General features: G+C 36.8%; 1 protein-coding gene across 2 annotated transcripts in view; it reads left to right on the plus strand.

The window, feature by feature from the left end:
• SPIDR (scaffold protein involved in DNA repair) overlaps positions 1–22,634 on the plus strand; it is a 436,460-nt gene that overhangs the window by 302,850 nt on the left and 110,976 nt on the right. For both annotated transcript variants that reach the window (XM_041770165.1, XM_041770164.1), the window contains exon 10: positions 212–459. In XM_041770165.1, coding sequence (XP_041626099.1) covers positions 212–459 — 248 coding nt within the window. The remainder of the gene's footprint in view (positions 1–211; positions 460–22,634) is intronic.

Consider the following 22,634-nt stretch of genomic DNA (forward strand, 5'->3'; position numbering starts at 1 on the left):
GCTCCCTGCATGGAGCTTGCTTCTCCCTCTGCCTATGTCTCTGCCTCTCTCTCTCTCTCTCTCTCTCTCTCTCTCTCTCTCATGAATAAATAAATAAAATCTTAAAAAAGAAGAAGAAAAAGAAGAAGATAACCTGAATATGTCATTATTTGGTATGTACCATGCTGTTAAGAGTTAAACTGAAATAGTTCCCTTTGCATGTCTTGGCCAGGTTATGTGTAGTGGTCTCCCTGCCATGAGGACAGACTGCACCCCTGGACACGAGGAGGCCAAACAGTGCTTCCCAGCCCAAGCTCCCCTGAGGGATTCTCTTCTGGATGCAGTGGAAAGCCAGGGAGCTGCCACATGGTCAGGAGTCAGAGTCCAAGTGGTGGTACAGAGAGTTTACTCTCTTCCCTGTACCTATCAGCAGGGAAGTAGCTCAGCTGCTCCACCTGGCTCAGGCCCACCCAGATTTCGGTGAGTAATGACACAGGCATGGGTGCTAGAGTCACCTAGAGAGGCGAGAGCCTCTTGCTGGATAAACTAGAGACTCTTGGCTGCATCCCCCATATACATGAGTTTTTGTTTGTTTGTTTTTTTCTTGCATCAAATTTTGGGACACATGGTATGACAAAGGAGTCTCTCTTTATTTAATATAAAAAGTCCTACTAAAAATTTAATTTGTTCATTTACTTTTACCTTTAATGGTTCATGTTATTGAAAGCAATATAAACAAGAAACACTGGTATTATTCTAGAAAAGCCAGGACATGTGGTTAGCATACCTAAAAAGACCACTGTAATGTCTGTCAAGGGGTATATACATCTTAAAACCCTAAGTAAATCTGTGTCTTTCAGAGAGTGTTATTCTAACCTATATCAGCAGCACTACCTAATAGAACTTTCTGCAGTGATATAAATGTTGTGTATTTGTACAGTCCAGTGAGGTAGTCACTGACCATGTGGTTACTGAGCACTCAGAATATGGCTAGTGGGACTAAGGAACTAAATTTCAAGTTTTATTTAATTTTAATTAACTTTATTTTATGTAGCCCCTTGTAGCTAGTGGCTACCTTTGTGGACAGTGCAGCTACATGAGCCAAACTCGTGATTCAAAGTACTTTGCTCATACTAACAGTGGGAACGACATCTTCTTTCTACTTGTAGTTAGGCCCTTCCTGTGTTTTTTTTCAAATAACTGTAGTCATGTCATTGACTGAAGAGCTTATTTATGTCAGAGCCTTGATGTAACCTTTTGAGGTTGTATTTATTTCTATGTGAAATTGCCCTCAACACAGTGAGATGGATTTATAATATAATAGAAATTAAAAGTATAGATGCCAATTGATCAGTCATTTTTTAATCTACTTTTAAAAGAAGACACATATTGAAGAAACAGTAATTACAGCAATATCCTATCCTTATAGTGCCTTCAGATACCATTCAGAAGGAGTGACAGGAAACATTTCTGTGTTAATTATGAACCCACTTCAGGTGCTGACACTTTATTTGAAAGTCCTATGAGTTTCAAAATGTCTCCTTTAGGTGTAGAATTAGAGAATATTTTTTGTGGATGTATAGGAAAAAATTTAATTTAATTTTATTTTATTTTGTTTGGAATATGTGAATATCTTAAATGAATATATCAGTTTTAGGATTTCTAACTTGTAGATGTAGACCAGTCTTGTAGTCTTTAACTTAAACCTGTGGTAAGCCTAAATAGAGTTATCTGAGCCAGTTAGAGATCAGACATAGGTTTTGGTTTGTTTGTTTGTTTTTCATGGAATGTATCCAGCATTAGGCTTTGGAGGAGGAAGTACTGAGTAGCCAAAGCAATGATAATCTTGGTAAAGCTTCTCCAGCCCAGCACACAGGCTACACATTCAGAGGAGATTGGGGACAGCAGGGACTGAGTCACAATGATGAGAAGGCGAGGCGAAACTGACAGGAGGGTTTCTCCCTTATGAGTAATCACAGCAGCGGATACCTCGAGTCCTGTCCCTCCAGCTCCTTTGGTGGTACTTGTTTTACTTGTTGAGCAAAGAGAAGAATGCCAATGCCTGGCATTATGAATGTGTTGGATTTGTACCTTAGAACACACACTGGGACATATCAAATGAGGTGGAGTTAAATTGTGGTTTGAAAAAAGGCCAGGCATAAACCTCAAAAACAAGAAAATAACCTTTAGTTATTCAGATGTAATTAATATCATTATATGTGCTGTGTTTCCTGTAGCACACATGAGATTATACAATGCTGAGGCTAGAGGATATTAGTCCCATTTCACAGATGAGGAAATTGAGTCTCAGAGAGGTTTTTACGTGCTGACAGTTAGTTACACAGGTGGACAAAAAGAATAGCATCATGAGATAGAGAATCCCAAATGTCAGGACAATAGAGTGTGGAGCTGAAAGAAAGGGGATAAAATTGAGTTAGGACCAGGCTCTGATTGATTGAGAATGACTGGGGGGGTCAGGTCATCCTGGGTAGCAGGAGTGGTGAAAGTGCCCCACCATGGGGCAGAATTGATTGGATTATATAGGAAAATGAAACTTTGGATGGGAAATCATAGCATTTGAGCTTGGGTTTGAGAACAAGGCTTCTGAAATGTCATTTGGGTACAGAAAGGTATTATTGTAAACTGACTCTTAATATTTTCTAGATTCATAATGCTATAATAATGCAAACTCCAGTTTACAAACAGAATTAACATAGAAGTAAAATTACACGTAACCCTGTGCTAATTCTTTGCTAATGAATGTACCATTACCAGCATTAAAATATCTGCTTTGGAGGATCATTTAGCAATATGTCTTCTAATGTAGATTTTTATTTATACATTGAGATTATATATGTAATGTGTTTAGCATCATGCTTCTCATACAATAAGGACTCAATAGAAGGTGGCTCACTAAATCTTTAAAAATAAGTGCAAATACTTAAGAGTTGTAAAATACTGATAAATAACATTGTTACAATAATAAAAACCTAAAATAAAGAAAGAAGATCATATTACAAATCATTATTCATGTTGTATTCAGTTGAGTCCATTGCCTGGCTGCAGGGGAAGCTTGACTGAAGGTGGTGTTTGCTCCTGTCCTTTTGCACTTTCCGTTTACTGCACCTCCCTCATCAACAAAGAGTTGCTACTCATCTACTTTAGAAAACATTTGTGTAAATTCATATATATGAAATGTGACCGTTGCCTTCTAAATGTTGGAAGCCTACAAGTTGCTCTGTAATAAACACTGCAGGTAAGTGACCTAGTGCTGGGTCCAGTACTGGATGGTGCTGGTAATTATGGCTGGTATATTTTTGTCTTTGTCTAGAACATCTAAAGACATCCCAGATTCCTGATGGTGAAAATGATCCAATATTAAAGCAGAATGAGGAACATGCACTAACAGTTGATGTGATGATTAGTGTCTTTTATGATGATTAGCTCTTGTGCGTGTTTGGACGGTAGAAAAAGATGTGTATCAAGTTTGCAAGACTCCTTTTGATGAGAGGGCTGTGGACTGTGGCACATGGATCCCCAGCTGCGTGCTCAGCAGCCAGGTCTCCCAGGGTGTGTGCAGCTCTTCTCTCTGCTTGTGAACATTTGCTTTTCTTCCTATTAAATGATTAGATGATATATTGGACTCACATCTCTGTGCACAGAGATGGCGTAACTGGCGTTCTTTCCCTAGAACAGAGATGCATGTGTGTCAGTGATGAAGGAGGCCAAAGGGGAGTCTATGTCTCCTCTGCAGTACACAGGACCCTTTCACCTGTTCCGTGGAGTGATTCTGTTGATTGACCTACTTAGCGTCACACTCTCATAAGGCTTATTGTTATTCATATTTTAGTTCTAAATGTTGTCTAAGTGTTTCCTTTTCCTGTTGTAGAAAAGTTGAAATTATTCCTTTTCAGTGATTTGAGTATTTTTATTGCAGTGAAAAAGATATGAGAGCAGGGCATCATTTTTTTAATCTATTCTTATAAATGATATGAATGATGTCTCATTCTTTAGGTTTTCCTTACCTGTGATTTCTCAGTAAATTTAAATTCTCTTTTAACCATTAGCTCTGTGTTCATAAGTCTTAAATAAACCCTTTAGTCTCAGCTACTCAGCTCTTAACTTTTGCTTACTTCCTCTCTAAGACAGTTCTGGGTGGTCTGTATGATATCCAAGGTCATTTTGCCATATTTTCTTTGCAGTCCTGTACTTACAGAGTTTTACAACTAATATAGTAATGTAATATTAGAACACTTTTGTGACCTCAAAAAGAAACCCCAGACCCATTGACTATTTACTCCTCCTTCCCCTAGGTTGTGGCAACCACTACTCTGTTTTCTGTCTCTGTGGATTTGCACATATATAAATGGAACTATACAATGTACCATCTTATGACTGGCTTCTTTCACTTGGCATGAGATTTTCAAGGCTCACCTGTGTTGTAACATGTTGATCCATGTTCTGACGTGTATCAGTATTTCATTCCATTGTTTGAGTATGACATACTCAGTTTGTCAGGTGATGAACATCTAGGTTGTTTCTACTTTTGACTAATATGAATAGTGCTGCCATGAACACCTGTGTACAAGTTCTTTCTGTGAACGTATGTTTTCATCTCTCTTGAGTATGTATTTAGGAGTAGAGTTGCTGAGTCATATGCTAACTCTGTGTTTAACTCTTTGAAGAGTTAAACTGTTTTCCAAAGAAGCTACCATTTGACGTTCCCACCAGCGGCGAATGAGGGCTCCAGTCTCTCCACATCCTCACCAACACTTGTGTTGGTGAGGATAGCCATCCAAGTGAATGTGAAGTGCTGTATCCTTGTTGCTTTGCTTTGCAGTTCCCGAGGGATTAATGGTGTTGTGCATGTTTTCATGTGCTCTTTGACCATTTGTATACATACATCTTTAGAGAAATGCCTCTTCAGATCCTTTGTTTTCTTAAATGGGTTATTTGTCCCTTTTTTTGTTGAATTGTAAGAGTTCTTTATTCTGGTAACAAATCTCTTTTCATATACATGATTTGAAAATATATTCTCCCATTCTGTGGAGTATTTTTTTTCCACTTATTTGATATAGTGTCCTTTGAAGCATTAAAGTTTATCATCTTAATTATGTCCAATCTTTTTTTTTTTTTTCCTTTTTGTGCTTTTGGTGTTTGGGTGTCACATCTAAGAAATAGCTGCCTAATTCAAGATTATGAAAGTTTACTCCTGCATTTTATTCTAAGAGTTGTGCAGTTTATAGTCTTATATTTAGATCCATGATCCATTTGAGTTAATTTGTGTGTGTGGTGTGAGGCAGGGGGGTTCATCTTTTTACATGTGTGTATCCAGTTGTCCAATACCATTTGCCAAAAAGACTGTTCTTTCTCTTTGAAACTTTCTTGATACCTTTGTCAAAAGTCAGATGAGCACAGATATTAGTGTTTATCTGGACTCTCAGTTTTCTTCCATTGATCTCTTTATGCCAGTACCATAATCTTAATTACTAAAATTTCATAGTACATTTGGAAATCAGAGTGTAAGTCCTCTTTTTTTTTAAGATTGTGTTAAGAATCCTGAGTCTCTTAGATTTACATTTTAATTTCAGAATCAGCTTGTTAATTTTGGAATAAGTCACTTCGAATTTTGATACTGTGTTGACTCTGTAGATCACCTTAAAGAGAATTGCCATTTTAGCAATATTTAGTCTTTGGCTCCATAAACATGGCTTGTCTTTTCATTTCATTAATTCTTAAATTTCTTTCAGCAGTATTTTATAGTTTTCAGTACAAGTCTTAACACTTTTTTTTTTTAATTTTTATTTATTTATTTATGATAGTCACACAGAGAGAGAGAGACGCAGAGACATAGGCAGAGGGAGAAGCAGGCTCCATGCACTGGGAGCCCAACCTGGGATTCGATCCTGGGTCTCCAGGATCGCGCCCTGGGCCAAAGGCAGGCGCTAAACCGCTGCGCCACCCAGGGATCCCAAGTCTTAACACTTTTTAGTTAGAGTTATACCTAAGTATTCTTTTATGCTATTACAAATGAAAATTATCTCAATTTCCTTTTAGATTATTTATTGCTAATGTATAGGGATGCAAGGGACTCTTATATATGGACCTATTTCCCGAAGTCTTGTTGAACCTTTTTATTAGCTCTGATAGTTTTTTAGTGGGTTCATTAGGATTTTCCATATGTGAAATTATGTAATCTTCAAATAAAGATAGTTTTACTTCTTCATTTCCAATGTGAGTGGGTTTTATTTCTTTTTCTTTTTTAATTGCCCTGGCAGTTCTTTTAAGTATCTTAAGGCAGGAGAAACGAAATGGTTGTTTGATGCTTTGGTTTACTCATGGTAGCTCATCTTATTCTCTTCTTCTCTCTTGAAGTACTATGCATCCTTCACTACCCAGTCTTGCACACTTGCCTCATGAAATCTCTCCTCATTTTCCCTGAGGAGTTAGCCTCTTGTTCAGCACAGTAGGATGAAAAACTCCATATATATATATATATATATATATATGGAGTTTATATATATATATGTCATTTATGTCATATATGTCATTATATATATGGTGATAGATAGATCGATCTTAACTCTTTTTATTTTCACAATAGTCCCTTAAAGCTATATCATTATTTTCAACCTGAAGGTTAAATGAAGTAACATTTAAAGTAGACACTCTTCAGACTTCATAACTATTACAGTTTTTGTGTTATACTTAGTTACAAATGTATCAGGCTTTATTGTAAGATTATAAAGTCCTTGCTGGTAAGGATTATGTGAAGCAGTAGTATTTGTAGTATTCATTAATGCTTTTTCTGCATATATTGTTCCTACTGTATATATTCCTAAATATATTTCTGTTATACCTCTTTTTTTTTCATTTATGACTGTTGGCACTATATTATGTCTCTGTATATCATTTTTCCCATTCTAGATGGCAGAAAATGGGCCTATTTTTCTACCCTTTATCTCTTCTTTAAGCTTTTATTATTTTATTGATCTAGTGTCAGATTTCAGTTAGTAGATTGGAATTTTAAATGTTTCAGAATAGAATTAGAATTGTAGATGATTTGAAAGCAGTAGGTTTATGTTCTTAATCATTCAGGGGTGTCTGGGTGGTTTACTCCATTAAGTGTCCGACTTTTGATTTCAGCGCAGGTCATGATCTCAGAGTTGTGAGATTGAGTCCCACATCGGGTTCCACACTGGGCATGGAGCCTGCTTAAGATTCTCTCTCCCTCTGACCCTCCCCCCGCACATACAAAAAAAAAACTAAAAATTCTAAAAAAAAAAAAAAACAACTAAAAATTCTATAATACCAATCCATGTCATTTGATCCATGCTTTACATTTATAACTGACGTATCTGAATATGTATCCCTAATGAGCTTATTAATAATATGAAATTGAGATGAAAGTTCCCATGTTCTTTTTTATATATTAAAGTGTTGATGGACTTGAAGGAAAAGATCAAAAGGTATGACAACAGCCTTGTGCTGTGAGTATAGACAATCATGAAGATAAAATTTTCATACAGAATGAAGATAATACGAGTAATTTTCCAGATTCATAGCCAAACATGATATGTGCATCCATAGCTGTAAAGTTTGCACCTTAACCTAGCCCTGGTGATTTTCCAGCACCTGTTATCCATCAAGATCGAGAATAATTTCAAAGTGGCTCAGTATAAAAGGCATGGGATTTTCTTCCTGTTCCTGACCTCCTTTCCCTGGAAACTTCTGTTGCAAAAGTGGCCAGAGCCCTCTAATGGTCTGTACCCCCGCCCCTCTGTGCTTGCAGCTGCCGTCTGGAGCAGTACTGCAGTCATACTAGAACTGCCCTATGGGCTAGATTGCAGCCCTGGAATGCACTTCTCTGATATGACGGCACAGAGAAGAGCTATGAGAACACACAGACTGGCAGAGTCTGCAGTGGCAGCCACGTGCAAGCACACGGTTCCACACACCTCCACATCCACAAGCACAGATGGGGTGAGATCAGGGGCACTGTGCATCTTGACTCCACTCCAGCGAGGCTGCTCCACCTTGTTGTCCCCTTACCTCCCCATTTGGCTCTGTTTGCTAGCTGCTTGGGGCACCTAGCTCCTAGGAGCACTTGGGGCAGCCAGCTGGCAGTCCTGGTAAGCTCGTCCTTGTGCTTATTTCTTGGCTGTACAGTTCTGATTAGCTAAAGCCAAATCAACCCCATGCTCCACAGAAAACTGGAGCAAACAGAACCTCCAAGACAATTATTTGGAAGAATGTCCTTCTTCACAAGAAAGAGACATTGTGATATATGAAGAAGTACCCCTGTTTTTTCTGGATCATTTTACCTGGCAGTGGTATCATAAATGTCTGAACCTTCCCACTTATTTGCACAGAAACCAAAAGAATGACAGATACAGGTATCTAGATGGGTGCTTGGTTATATAGTGATCATAATGGCCAGGTATTATACATTGCACTGATACTTGTCAGTGCCGTCAAAATAAGGCCATACGTATATATTTTTTTAGATTTCACTTCTCCTGTTTAACCCTCTGGGGTCAAGGACTGTGACTCATCATATTTTGGTACCAGACCATGAATGTAGTGGACACTTAACAAGTATGTGTAGATGGGGAAAAGTAGTAGCTGTGGAGACTGTGTATTCTCCTTCTGTCTCAGGACAAACTGGTCCTTGGAGAGGTACTACAATACTGTTGTTTCTCTTAAGGACACTGATAAAGAGGCTAGTGCATTGAGAATTACCAGGAATACTCTGCTTTAGGAAAAAGGTAAAGTCTAGTCTACCCCAATCTTAAAGAAAATGAGATACTTGGACTAGAGGCTCCTAGAGAGTGTTCATTCAGTGTAAAGGAGGGAAGTGGAGGAGGAAAAAGAAGGGGCACTTAAGCAGGTGGCAAAGGAGGAAGAAGAGCAGCTCTTGACTGAGAATTTATAAAGAAAGGAAAAGAATCCAGTCGAATATCATTTAAGAGTTTTAAAGCATTTGTTATAATTAATGCACTGCAGAACTAAGAGGTGTCAAGAAAAAATTAAGCAGCCTGGGTAAAAGATGAAAGGATGAAAGAAAACCTAACTTTTAACATTAAACCAAACTTAATTACTTGAAAAGGAAAGAACTCATAATTTGAATTAAAGAAAAAAGAAGACTGGAGCAAAAAGAAGACTGAGTCATCCAGGGGAAGATGGTGGGGAGAGGTTTTACAGGTCTTCAGTAGCTCTGAGTCTGACACCTGCTGTGTGAGCTGTGTGTCCTGGCCTGCCATTTTGTTTCCCTAAGTGATGACTGTCCCTTCTCTCTCTGGTATAGAGTCTGAGTGCAGGTGTCAAAAGCTCCAGGGGTTATGGGGAGGCAAAAAGAGAGGTCCAGACTGTGTATGTTTGGAAGTGGGAAGAAGAATGAAATAAATGTCAAAATCTCCTGGATGTTTTACCATTTAAATAGACTTTTGGAAAACTTAGAGTTAACTTATTCAACTCTGTACGTGAGTCTTTGCACCCAGATGAGTTACAATAGAAGAACACTGGCTATCCAAGAATCCCACAGACATTGAGGAAAATCCAAAGGTCTTGAGGGCCTTTCTTTACATGAGCTATAGAAAAGTGGAAAAGTATATGTTAACCAACTGGAATTAAGTAAAAACTTGAAACAAGAAAGAAAGAAAGAGAGAGAGAGAGAAAGAGAAAGAAAGGAAAAAGAAAGAGAAAGAAGGAAGGAAAAAGGAGGGAAGGAAAGAAGGATAACAGGGGAAACCTGTGTTTGGTAGCATGTGTCACTCTTCACAGCAGGCTCACTTGCATTTGACTTAATGTTTAAATTTTTAATTTCTTCCAGGTGCTTCATAAAGAAAAGTATCTGGTATCTGCTCTTTGGATGGGTGGAAGGTGGGGGAGAGTACAGCCTGAGGAACTGAGGCACATTAATGAAATCCCATCTCCAAAGGCTTTCTGGTACTGCGGTAGTTGTGACTCCACCATCCCCCCTGTTTGGAGAAAGCCTGTTTAGTTAACGTTTAGTAAAAACAACAATGAATATGCTTATTTTCACATACATATATATATGTGCCCCTTTATGAATAGACTGCTTGGAAGTGTACATAAGAAGAGACTGTAGGGCACCTGGCTGACTCTCTTGGTAGAGCATGTGACTCTTGATCTCAGGTTCATGAGTTCAAGTCCAACTTTGGGCATGGCGCCTACTTTAAAAAATAAAAATTAAAAAGGAACTGTTTCTAGTCCCTGCCTCTGGGGAAAAGCTAGATGCTGTGGGACAGATTCCCTGAATGCCTGTTAGAACATGTGAATTTTGTGTTTGTGTACACATTATCTTTTCTTTTTAAGTTTTTTTAATTGAGGTGAAAATTACTTAACATAAGCCATTTTATTTATTTATTTATTTTTATTTTTTTTATTTATGATAGTCACACAGAGAGAGAGAGAGAGACAGGCAGAGACACAGGCAGAGGGAGAAGCAGGCTCCATGCACCAGGAGCCCGACATGGGATTCGATCCCGGATCTCCAGGATCGCGCCCTGGGCCAAAGGCAGGCACCAAACCGCTGCGCCACCCAGGGATCCCAACATAAGCCATTTTAAAGTATTCAGTTGAGTGGTATTTAGTATGTTCACAGTACTGTACAACTACCATTTCTATATAGTTCCAACACATTTTCATCATGTTAAAGGAAACCCTGTGCCCTCTAAGCAGTCCCTCCCTATGAGCCCCCTCTCCTAGCCCCTGACAACCACTAATCTGCTTTTTACCTCTATGTATTTGCCTTCCTGGATATTTCATTTAAATGGAATCATGCAGTATGTGGTCTTTTGTGTCTGGTGTCTTTCAATTAGCACAATGATTTCAGGGCTCATTCATGTGGTGGCATGTATTGATACTCCATGCTTTTTTATGGCTGAATAATATTTCATCATATAGATATATCAAGTTTTATTTACTCATTTACCGGGTGATGGTTATTTGGGTTGTTTCTACTTTGCAGGTATTATGAATGATGTTGCTGTGAACATCTGTCTTGAAGTTTTCCTGTGGACAGGTTTCATTTCTCTTGGGTATAGCCCTAGGAGTAAAATTGCTGGGTCATATGGTAAATCTGTGTTTAAGTTTTTGAGAAACCACCAGAATATTTTCCACAGCAGATGCACCACTTTATAGTTCCACCACTCTATATGAGGGTTCCAGTTTTTCCACATCCTTGTCAACACTTATCACTTTCTTCCTTTTATTTTTTTAATAACAACTGTCCTATCTTGTGTGAAGAGATATTTTTACTTATTCCTTTCCAACTTATTTTCCATTTATTTCTTTTTCTTAACTAATTGCTCTGAGTAGAGTATCTGGGGAGAATTTCTAGTACAACACTGAATGGAAGTAGTAAAAACTGCCATCTTTGTTTTATTCCTGATCGTAAGGGGAGGGGGGAACTTTCAGTCTTTCACCATTGAGTATAATATTAACTATAGTTTTTGTTTTTTGTTTTTCATAAATGGCCTGTATCGGATTGAGGATGTTTCCTTGTTCTACTTTATTGCATGTTTTCATCATGAAAGAGTATTGGATTTGGTCAAATGCTTTTTCTGCATAGCCTAATCCACCTTTTTTTGTATTATGCATTATATGGTTAGGAATCAAAGAAGATATTTAACATTCGATGATTCTTAGTAGAGCATGTGTTATAACCAAATTATTAAAATAATTACTTTGAGTTATCAGGTTATAGAACTAGTTCCATTCTCCTTGATCCTTCTTTGTAGTAAGTATTCTCAGTAATGGGAATTTATAAAAATATCCTAGCTTTTTTTTTTTTTAATTTATTTACCCATGAGAGACACAGAGAGAGAGAGAGAGAGAGAGAGAAAGAGAGAGAGACAGACAGAGGCAGAGACACAGGCACAAGCAGGCTTCATGCAGGGAGCCCGACATGGGACTCGATCCTGGGACTCGAGGATCACGCCCTGGGCTGAAGGCGGCGCTAAACCACTGAGCCACCCGGGCTGCCCGTATCCTAGCTTTTTTATTTAATTAAGTTTGATAAATTTTTTTTATTTTAGAGTGGCTTTAGATTCAGAAAGATACCCTATACCCAGTTTCCCTATTGTTAAATTCTTATATTAGAATGATCGAGTCTCACACTTATTAAACCAATATTGATACTATATTATTACCATACTATATTAATATGACTTTATTGTGCTATATTATATGCTATAATATATTGATACCGTATTAACTGAAATCCATACTATATTCAGATTTCTTCAGATTTTCCCTAATGTCCTTTTTCTGTTCCAGGATCCCATTCAGGATACCACATTACATGTTATTGTCATGTTTTCTTAGACTACTTTAGACTGTCAATTTTATAGATACTCTTTGTTTTTAATGAACTTAACAGTTTTGAAGATTGCTGTCCAGATATTTTGTAGAATATCCTTTAGCTTGTGTTTTTCTGATATTTACACTGGTGTGGCTTTGGGGGTAGAAGAACATGGAGGTAAAGTGTCATTTTCATTATATCCTATCAGGGGTACATACTACTGTTGACATGATATCAAGAACGTATCTCTGTTCTTGGTGACCTTGATTGCTAACTGAGTTAGGGTTTGTTAGGTTTCTGTACTTACTTTTTTTAAAAAATAGTATATGTTTTAACACCCATTTCATAAAGTCCTGGAGCAAAACTGGAATTACCTTTGTTGGTACCTAAGGGAGTATGAAGGAAGAACATTTTTGACTTTTACAGGAGCAGGGGAGAGATAACATATAAATGCACAAGGCAAATTTCTGAGCAGTCTTTGAAATCATTTCTTTAAAAAAAAAAAAAAAAAAGATTTAGTTATTTGCAAGAGAGAGCACGTGTGCTGAGTGTGGAGCCTGACTAGAGGCTTGATCTCACAACCCATGAGATCGTGACCTGAGCCAAAACCAAGTTAAACACTCAACTAACTGAGCCACCCAGGCTCCCCTCTTTGAAGTAATTTCTTATTCATTCATTTCTTATTGAAAATATATGGTTGGAATTTCTTCCTCAAACATAACTGTGCAGTGAGAAGAACATTGTTCTGGATATCAGAAACCCAATGTCACCCTTTATTAATGTCAAACGGAAATAATAAGGCTTCTTTTTGCAAGGGCTAAATAGCATACTAAATAAGAGGTGTTATTTAATCTAGTGCATACTGTGGCACATCACTCTGCAGTGAAAATAAATGGCATTTACAAGAAAGAGAAAATGGAGCTTCGGTCCTCAAGTAGCTATTTTAGGAAATCTGAGTAAAAGTCACAAAAGTAGGGGAGCACTATGGACTTAAATGTTTTTATATGCATACAGTATGTCTGGAAAAATACATAGAAGCTGGTAACTGTAGTTGTCCCGTGGCAGGAGAACCAGGTGGTTGAGAAGAGAGAGAGTTGGAATGCATTACCTCTTTTAAAAAGCCTTTTCCATTAAATTATCTAAAACAGAAGTGATTGTCAGCTTTAAGTTTGTTAATAATTGAACCTGCTTTCAGTTATTCTTAGTCATGGAGTCAACTTCACGTACTCCAAGATTCAATTCTATACAGTGAACCTCCAAATACTTCTTTCCAGGTAGTGGGATTATTCAGCTTTGGTTTCATTAATTTGTAGTTTTAGTTTAAATGGCTTTAAAAAAAAATGTTATAGAATCATGGAATCCTAGAGTTAGATTGGCTCCTCGATACCAGTCGTAAGTTGATGATGATGATGATAGTTGAGTCCAGGCTGCAGCAGGGTCGGACTCCTGGCAGCAGACACAGTGCTCCGCCACAGCCCATTCACGTATGTGCAGTTCTCATTCCAAGGCATTTCTCTATCTTGAGCCTAAATCTCTTTTCCTGGGTCTTCTGATGCTTCTTCTTGGGGTCACGTAGAATCTATTTGCTTGTATGCATGAGAACCCTAAATATACTGCACATTATACACATGATACATAGTTCTCATTATAATCCTGGTTGTTCTATATTAAAGCCTCTTACATTGCTGATGAGCTTCTTCTCTGTCCTTGCTTTTGGAGTTGATTTATTTTTGGAGCCAAGTGCAGCATCTTATATGTATATTTCTCTCTCTTACATTTTGTTTTGGCAGATTCAGCCCATGAACCAATTCAGTGTTTTGTTTTGTTTTTTAAGATTCTATTTATTTATTTATTTATTTATGAGAAACAGAGAGAGAGAGAGAGAGGCAGAGACACAGGCAGAGGAAGAAGCAGGCTCCATGCAGGAAGCCCGACGTGGGACTCGAACCCAGGTGTCTCTAGGATCACGCCCTGGACTGAAGGTGGCGCTAAACGACTGAGCCACCCAGGCTGCCCCCAATTCAATGTTTTAATCCTGATTCTGTCACCTAACAATTATATTACTCCTCTCCACTTTCTGTTTTAATACTGTATTTTAATACTGTATTTTTGGGAGGTGCAGTTTTAGTTTTACAGCAAAACTGAGAGAAAGGTACAAAGATAACCCGTATACCTTATCAACATCCCTGGGCAGAATGATGCTTCTTTTTTTTTAGCCAAAAATGAACCTCCACTGACACATCATAATCACTCCAAGTTCATACGTTACATTAGGGTTCACAGTTGGTCTTGTACATTCTGTGTGTTTAGAGGAAAGTGTAATGACAAATACACATCATTGTAATATCATACAGAATATTTTCACCGTCCTTAAATTCCTGGTCATCTCCCCCACCCCACCCCACCCCCGTCACCACATCAATCTTTTTACCATCTCCATAGTTGCCTTTTCAAGAATGTCAAATAGTCAGAATCATACAGTCTTTAGCCTTTGCAGACTGGCTTCCTTCTCTTACTTATCATATGTGTTTAAAGTTTCTCTCTGTCTTTTCATGGCCTGATAGCTCATTTCTTTTTAGTGCTCAACTACATTCCATTGTCTGGATGGACCACAGTTTATTCACTCCTTACCGAAGGACATCTTGAATGCTTCCAAGTCTTGGTAATTATGAATAAAGTTGCTATAAATAATTGCGTGCAGGTTTTTATGCGGACACAAATTTTTAGTTCCTTTAGATAGACATCAAGAAGTGTGATTGCTGGATCTTACAATTAGAGTAGAATTAGGTTTGTAAGAAACTGACAGACTGTCTTCCAAAATAGCCATACTATTATTCATTCCCACTAGCAATGCATGAGAGCTCCTGTCGCTGTACATCTTCACTAGCATTAGGTTTGTCAGTGTTCCTGATTTTAAGCATTCTAATAGATGTGTAGTGGTATTTCATTTCTATTTTAATTTGTATTTCCCTCAGAACATAAGCATCTTTTCTATCCTTATTTGCCATCTGTGTGTGTGTGTGTGTGTGTGTGTGTGTGTGTATCCTGTGAGGTGTCTGTTAAGGTCTTTGGCCCATATTTTAATCAAGTTGTTTGTGTTCTTATTGTTGAGTTTTAAGAATTCTTTGTAAATTTTGTAAAGGAGTACTTTAGCAGATATGTCTTTTTTTAATTTTTTTTAATTTATTATTTATGATAGTCACACACACACAGAGAGAGAGAGAGAGAGAGAGAGGCAGAGACACAGGCAGAGGGAGAAGCAGGCTCCATGCACCGGGAGCCCGATGTGGGATTCGATCCCGGGTCACCAGGATCGCGCCCTGGGCCAAAGACAGGTGCTCACTGCGCCACCCAGGGATCCCTAGCAGATATGTCTTACAAATATTTTCTCCCACGCCATGGCTTGTGTCACATTTTCTTCATAAGTTGTTTTTCATAGATCAGAAGTTTTTTATGTGAATGAAGTCCAGCTTATAAATTATATCTTTCATGGATCATTTATTTGGTGCTTTATCTAAAAAGACATTACTTAAACCCAAGAACACCTAGGTTTTCTTTTATGTTACCTTCTAAGAGTTTTGTAGTTTTTATTTAAATCTGTGATCCATTTTGAGTTAATTTTTGTGAAATGTATAATAAGGTCTGTTTTTAGAATTTTTTTGCATATAGATGATCAGTTATTAAAGACTGTTCCACTATATTGTCTTTGGTCCTTTGTCAAACATAACTCTATTTATAGGGGTCTGTTTCTCAGCTCTCTGTTCTGTTCTGTTGATCTATTTCTCTTTTCTTTCACCAGTACCATACTGTGTTGATTACTGTATCTTTGTAGTAATTCTTAAGGTTGGCTTGTGTCAGTCCTCCAACTTTGTTGTTCTTCAATATTGTGTTGGTTATTCTAGGTCTTTTGTCTTTATTGTAGATTTTAGAATCAATTTGTCAATATCCATAAAATAACTTGCTGGGATTTTATTGGGATTGCATTAAGCTATAGATCAAGTTGGGAAGAACTGACATCTTGACAATATTGAGTTTTCCTACCCATGAACATAGAATAAATTTCCGTTTATTTAGTTCTCTGATTTCATTCGTCAGAGATTTGTAGTTTTTCTTATGTGCATTTGTGCATAATTTGTTAGTTACACTTAAGTATTTATTGGGGGGTGCTAATGTAAATGGTATAGTGGTTTTATTTTTGTTAAAGATTTATTTATTTATATGTATATATAGAGAGAGAAAGTGAGGGGATGAGAAGAGGGAGAGAGTCTTTTAAGCAAACTCCACACTGAGCACAGAGCCTGACTTGGGGCTCAGACATACAACCTGGAGATCACAACCTGACCTGAAACCTAGAGTCAAGTACCTAATCAACCACCATCCAGGTGACCCAATGGGATAGTGTTTTTGATTTTAAATTACACTTGTTTGTTGTTGGTATATAGGAAAACTATTGACATTTATATATTGGCTTTGTATCCTGCAACCTTTCTATAATGATATATTAGTTACAGGATTTTTTATTTAATTCTTTCAGATTGTTTACATAGACGATTATGTCATCTATAAACAAAGACTTTTTTTTTTGCCTTCCTTCTCAATTTGTATAACTTTTATTTACCTTTTTTTTTCTTTTTTTCCTTTTTTTTTTTTTTACACTACTGCCTTAGCAAGGAATTCCAGTAAAATGTTGAAAAGGAGAGGTGAGAGGGGGCATCTTTGCCTTGTACCTGATCTTAATGGGAAAGCTTCTAGTTTCTCACCATTGAGTATCATGTTAGCGGTAGGTTTTTTGTAGATTCTGTTTATCAAGTTGAGAAAGTTCGCCTCTAGTTCTAGTTTACTGAGAGATTTTATCACGAGTGGGTGCTGGATTTTGTCAAATGCTTATTCTTCCTCTATTAATATGATCATGTGATTTTTCTTTTTTTAGTCCCTTGATGTGATGGATTGCATTTATTGATTTTCAGATGTTAAACTAGCCTTGCCTAGCTGGTGTAAAATTCTGCTTGGTGGGATTATGGTATATAATTCCTGTTATACATTGTTGGACATAATTTGCTAATATGTTGTTGGGGGGTTTTGCATCTATATTGAAGAGATATATTGGTTTATAGTTTTCCTTTTTTGAAATATCTTTTTCTGGTTCTGGTATTAGGGTAATGCTAAACCTGTAGAATAAGATAGGAAGTATTCTCTGAAAGATATTATGGAGAACTGATGTAATCTCTGCCTTAATGTTTGATTGAATTCCCCAGTGAACCCAGCTGAGCCTGATGTTTTCTGTTTTGAAAGACTGAATTATTGATTCAGTTTCTTTAAGAGATATAGGCCTATTCAGATTATCTGTTTCTTCTTATATGAATTTTGGCAGATTGTGTCTTTCAAGAAATTGGTCTTTTCATCTAGATTATTCAGTTTGTGGGCATACAGTTGTTCACAGTATTCCTTTAATAGCCTTTTAATTTCCATGGGATCTGTAGTAATGTCCCCTCTCTCATTTCTAATATTAGTAATTGGTGTCCTTTCTCTTTTCTTCTTAGTTAGCCTGGATAGAGGCTTATAGATTTTGTTGATATTTTTCAAAGGATCAGCTTTTGTTGTCATTGATTTTTCTCTACTGATTTCTTGTTTTTAGTTTCACTGATTTCTGCTCTCATCTTTATATTTTGCTTTTCTTCTGGTTAGATTTAGTGTGTTCTTTTTGTAATTTGTTAGGGTGAAAACTTAGGTTATTGATTTTAGATTGTTCTCTTTTTTTTTTCCTAAAAAATTCATTCAGTAGTATAAATTGCCTTTTAGGGACTGTCTTGGCATCATCCCACACGTTTTGGTAAGTTGTGTTTCCATTTTTATTAAAATATTTTTTGATATTTCTTGACTTCTTCTATAACCCATTTGTTATTTGGAGGTTTGTTCTTTAATCTCCATGTATTTTGGGATTTTGAAGTTATCTTTCTGTTACTGAATTCTTGTTTAATTCCACTGACAGCAAAGATCATATAGTTCCTATTCTTTTAAATTTGTTACAGTATGTTTTATGGCCTAGACTGTGGTTTGTCTTGGTTAATATTCCATGTGAGCTTGAGAAAAATGTGTAGTTTGCCACTGTTGGATGAAGCAGTCTATAGATTCCAATTACATCCAGTTAATTGATAGTGTAGTTGAGTTCAGCTGTTTCCTTGCTCCTTTTTTGCTTGTTGGATATATCCTTTTGTGGGAAAGAGTGAGTTTAGGCCTCCAGCTATTATAGGGAATTTATGTATTTCCCCTTGTAGTTATGTTTTTGTCTCAGGTGGTTTGATGCTCTATTGTCAGACATAAATGAAGAATTGTTAAAGTCTTCTTGTAGAAATGATCCCCTTATCATTATATAGTATCTTTCTTTAGCCCTGAGATGACCTTACTTACCTTTGAAGTCTGCTTTGTCTAAAATTAAAAAAAAAAAAAAACCCTAATATAATACTTTATGTTAACTATATACTGGAATTAAATTTTTTTAATTAATTTAAAATAGCCCCTCCTGCCTTGTTTTCATTAGTGTTTTTATAGTATTCTTTAAATTATGATTTCGTAATACCATAACCATGTTATTATGTTAGCATGGTACATTTTTCTCCATCTATTTACTTTAATTTATGTATGTCTTTATATTTAAAGTCCGTTTTTTTATAGACAAGATCTAGTTGAGTCATCTTTTCTGATCTACTCTGGCAGTCTCTTTTAACTGATACATTTAGACCATTGACATTCAAAGGGATTAGTGATCATTGGATTAATATCTACTATTGTCGTTGGTTTTTTTCTATTTGTTACCCTTGTTTTTTTTTCTTTTTAATCCTCCACTCTTCTGTACCTTTCATAGTTTTAATTGAGCATTCTGATTCCTTTTTTTTTTCTTAGCATGTCAGTGATACTTCTTTTAATTTTTTTTTCGTGATTGCCCTAGAATTTGCAATTTACATTTCTAATACAAGTCTACTCTCAAGTAAGACTGGCCACAGGTAGTGCGAGTACCTTATAATAACAAAGTAATTCTAATTCCTTCTTCCCATCTTTTGCTCTCATTCATTTCACTTATATATAAGCATACATGAATGTATAAATGTATATATATACATGTATATATGTAAGGCATATATATAAACATACATAATTGAGTATGTTGCTATATTTATTTTGAACAAAATGTTATTTATCAGATTAATTAAGAATTGAGGTAAAAGTTTTTATTTTAACCTCACTTATTCCTTCCTCTGTACTCTTCCTTTCTTTATGTCGGTCTGAGTTTCTGACCTATGTTATTTTCCATCCTTCTGAAGAACTTGTTTTACCATTTCTTAAAAGGCATGTCTCCTGGCTATAAGTTACTGAAATTTTTGTTTTCCTGAGAAAATTTTTATTTCACCTTCACTTGTGAAGGATAATTTCACAGAATGTAGAATTCTAGGGTTGGTGGATTTTTTTCCTCTCAGCACTTTATAAATATTTCACTTAACACTCTTCTTGCTTGAGCAGTGTCTGAGGGAGGAGTTAGAGTTCTTAGCTTTGTTCATCTACAGGTAAGGTGTTGTTTTTCTTCTGATTCTTTTAGGGATTTTTTTTCTTTATCCTTCCATTAGCTCTAATTTGAAAATAAAATGACAAGATGTAGGGTTTGGGGTGTTGAGGGATTGGCACTTACCTGCTTGGTGTTCCCTGAGCTTCCGGGATCTGTGGTTTGGTGTCAATGTTACTTTGTGTGAATGTCTCGGCAAAATGTAGAAATGGAGCTGGTGACAGAACACTGTGGTGTGTCACATAGGCACATGGCCGTGCAGGACCAGAGTCCCGAGGAGAGGTGCTGATGACATAGGAAGCTGCATCTGCACTGCAGATAATGTCTCTGGCACCAGGCATCAGCCCTGAATGTCTAAGGCAAAAACCCTTTATCCAGCAGAATAGTTTATTCACTAACACTTGCAGCCTATTCAAGAACATGAAAAAATGCCAAGGAAACTCCCTAAATTTTCAGTTGACACTGCAAATAACCTCATACATTAGAAGGCTGGGTTAGGTCAAAACCCATGATATTATGAAGTAAGCCAGGACTCTATTCATTTGTTCTTGGCTATGTTCATTTAACCACATCTGGCTCAAGATGGAGAGACAGTTCTAAGTGCCAGGATATCCAGGTTCTTCATGCCACCAAGCAGCGTGGTCTGAGGCAGGCAGGCCAAGGATCCTCTGAGCCCCAGATGATCCATTTGTGAGATGACAAGATGAGAGAAAACCACGATGGTCTCTACTAGCACAAACTACAAGTCTAGATCTTTTTGGTTGTATAAAGAATTAAAATAGTGACAATTTCTTCATCAGATCCCTATCTTTGGAAAGTAACTCACCTAGTAAGAAATTATTTGCATTTATTTAAGAATTTAGAATATCTGACAAGGTATCAGTTTATCTCAGATTTAATTATACATTTTCATAACAAAAACCTTAGTATTCAAAGTATGTACTTGTGTGTGTGTGTGTGTGTGTGTGCATGTGTATTTAAGAAATTGCTCGAAGTATGTTAGCTGCTTTTGAAAATTTTCTCTGCCCCCTATTTGTTACAGAACTAAATCCAAGATCATCTGGAAAGTTGGCTTTGTGCACTAATAGATCATGTGATTCCTGTCCTCCCCCACCTCAGTGCTCAGTGAGTCCTTGCACACACTGTTCAGTAAACAACTTCAGAAATCCAGGCCTGGCCAGTTCATTCACAGAGAGTATTTGGAAATGGTTGTCTTTGTGCAGTCTTGACGTACTGGCTGAAGTGGAATAGAGAGAGTTAGCATTTGTGTTTTCATTAGTTCTTTTTATAGCATTGAACCAGCTGTAGCTGGTTAATGTTAGCCTCGGCCGCCTATTAGTGTACAGGCCTCTTACGCAGGATAAAGGGCTTCTGATGGAAACAGATTTTGTTACTCATGATACCACTGGCTGTGTTTACATGAACTCACTCAGTCTGTCATGGGATGTGATTTAGAATGGCTCCATTAAAATACAGGAACTCCCTGAGGTCCATCCTTGAAAACAAACAAGGAATTCAAAAATATAGATAGCTTTCTGTATTAAACTAGCCATCCTTCACAGACTATGCTTCCTTGGATTATACTTTTAAAGAGAGCTAGGATGTTCTCCCATCAGTATCGTAAAAATTGAGTAGAGAAAGTTGTTTTTCCTCTAGCCACAGAGAGGAATCATCATCCTGTAGGGGGTAGAGAATAATTTACCCAACCATTTCTGGATAAGTTAAACAGAAGTATTCATATTGCTGTAGCTTTTCATAAATTGAATTCAGACTGAAGGCAAAATTTAACTTTTTAGGAAATCATTAATAGCTAGAGGGAAATGAAAAAATATATATTTCTATCTATATGTAGATTGATTTTTAAAGATTTTATTTATTTATTCATGAAACAGAGAGAGGCAGAGACACAGGCAGAGGGAGAAGCAGGCTCCTTGTGGGGAGCCCGATATGGGACTCAATCCCAGATCCCAAGATCACACCCTGAGCCAAAAGGCAGATGCTCAATCACTGAACTACCTAGGTGTCCCTATACATATTTCTATTTAAATGATTCCTAACAAGTTAAATGCAGAAATAAAGATAGAAATGAATATATATTATTTATATTACATTATATTTATTATTTTATATTCATTTCTATCAAGAGAAATGGAAAACATTTTGAACAGACAGTGTTTATGGGATTCTTACATAGCTTGTTTGGGGATTAAAGAATAAACTAATTTAGCCAGTATTCTGATGTAGCCAAGAATCTATAGACCTCCGCTACTTCCTGGATCAGTATCATCAGAAATTAGAAAATATATCCTCCTTTTCAACTTAATTTATTTGCAAAAATGAGTTTAGGCCTTTGAAAAGTGCTAAATGATTAAGTCATGAAAATATGAGGGCTAAGATTCTTTCTTTAATAGAGTAGCTATTTGAAGAGATACATCCATCTCTCATAGGGTCCCAGCCTGGTTAGATCTAAGAAAAAAAAAATTGTCCTTGATTCTTCTCCTTTCCCCATTCCACTTTCTTTTTCCTCAGAAAAAAAGTATGACAGAGAGTTAGAAGTTACATGTGTTAGTGCCGTAATACGTACCCAACTATCACCCACCTCACAGGATTGTTCAGGGAATTAAATGAGATAACAGAGATAAGTTGTTACTGCTACACAGTAAGTGTTAATTTTTTTTTTCATTTATATAGACTAGGAGTTGGCAAGCACAGTATTTGAGGCTTGGCAGGCCATAACATGGTTTCTGTTATAGTTACTCAACTCACTTATTG

Source organism: Vulpes lagopus, chromosome 10 (assembly GCF_018345385.1).
Source record: "Vulpes lagopus strain Blue_001 chromosome 10, ASM1834538v1, whole genome shotgun sequence".
Classification (NCBI taxonomy): domain Eukaryota; kingdom Metazoa; phylum Chordata; class Mammalia; order Carnivora; family Canidae; genus Vulpes; species Vulpes lagopus.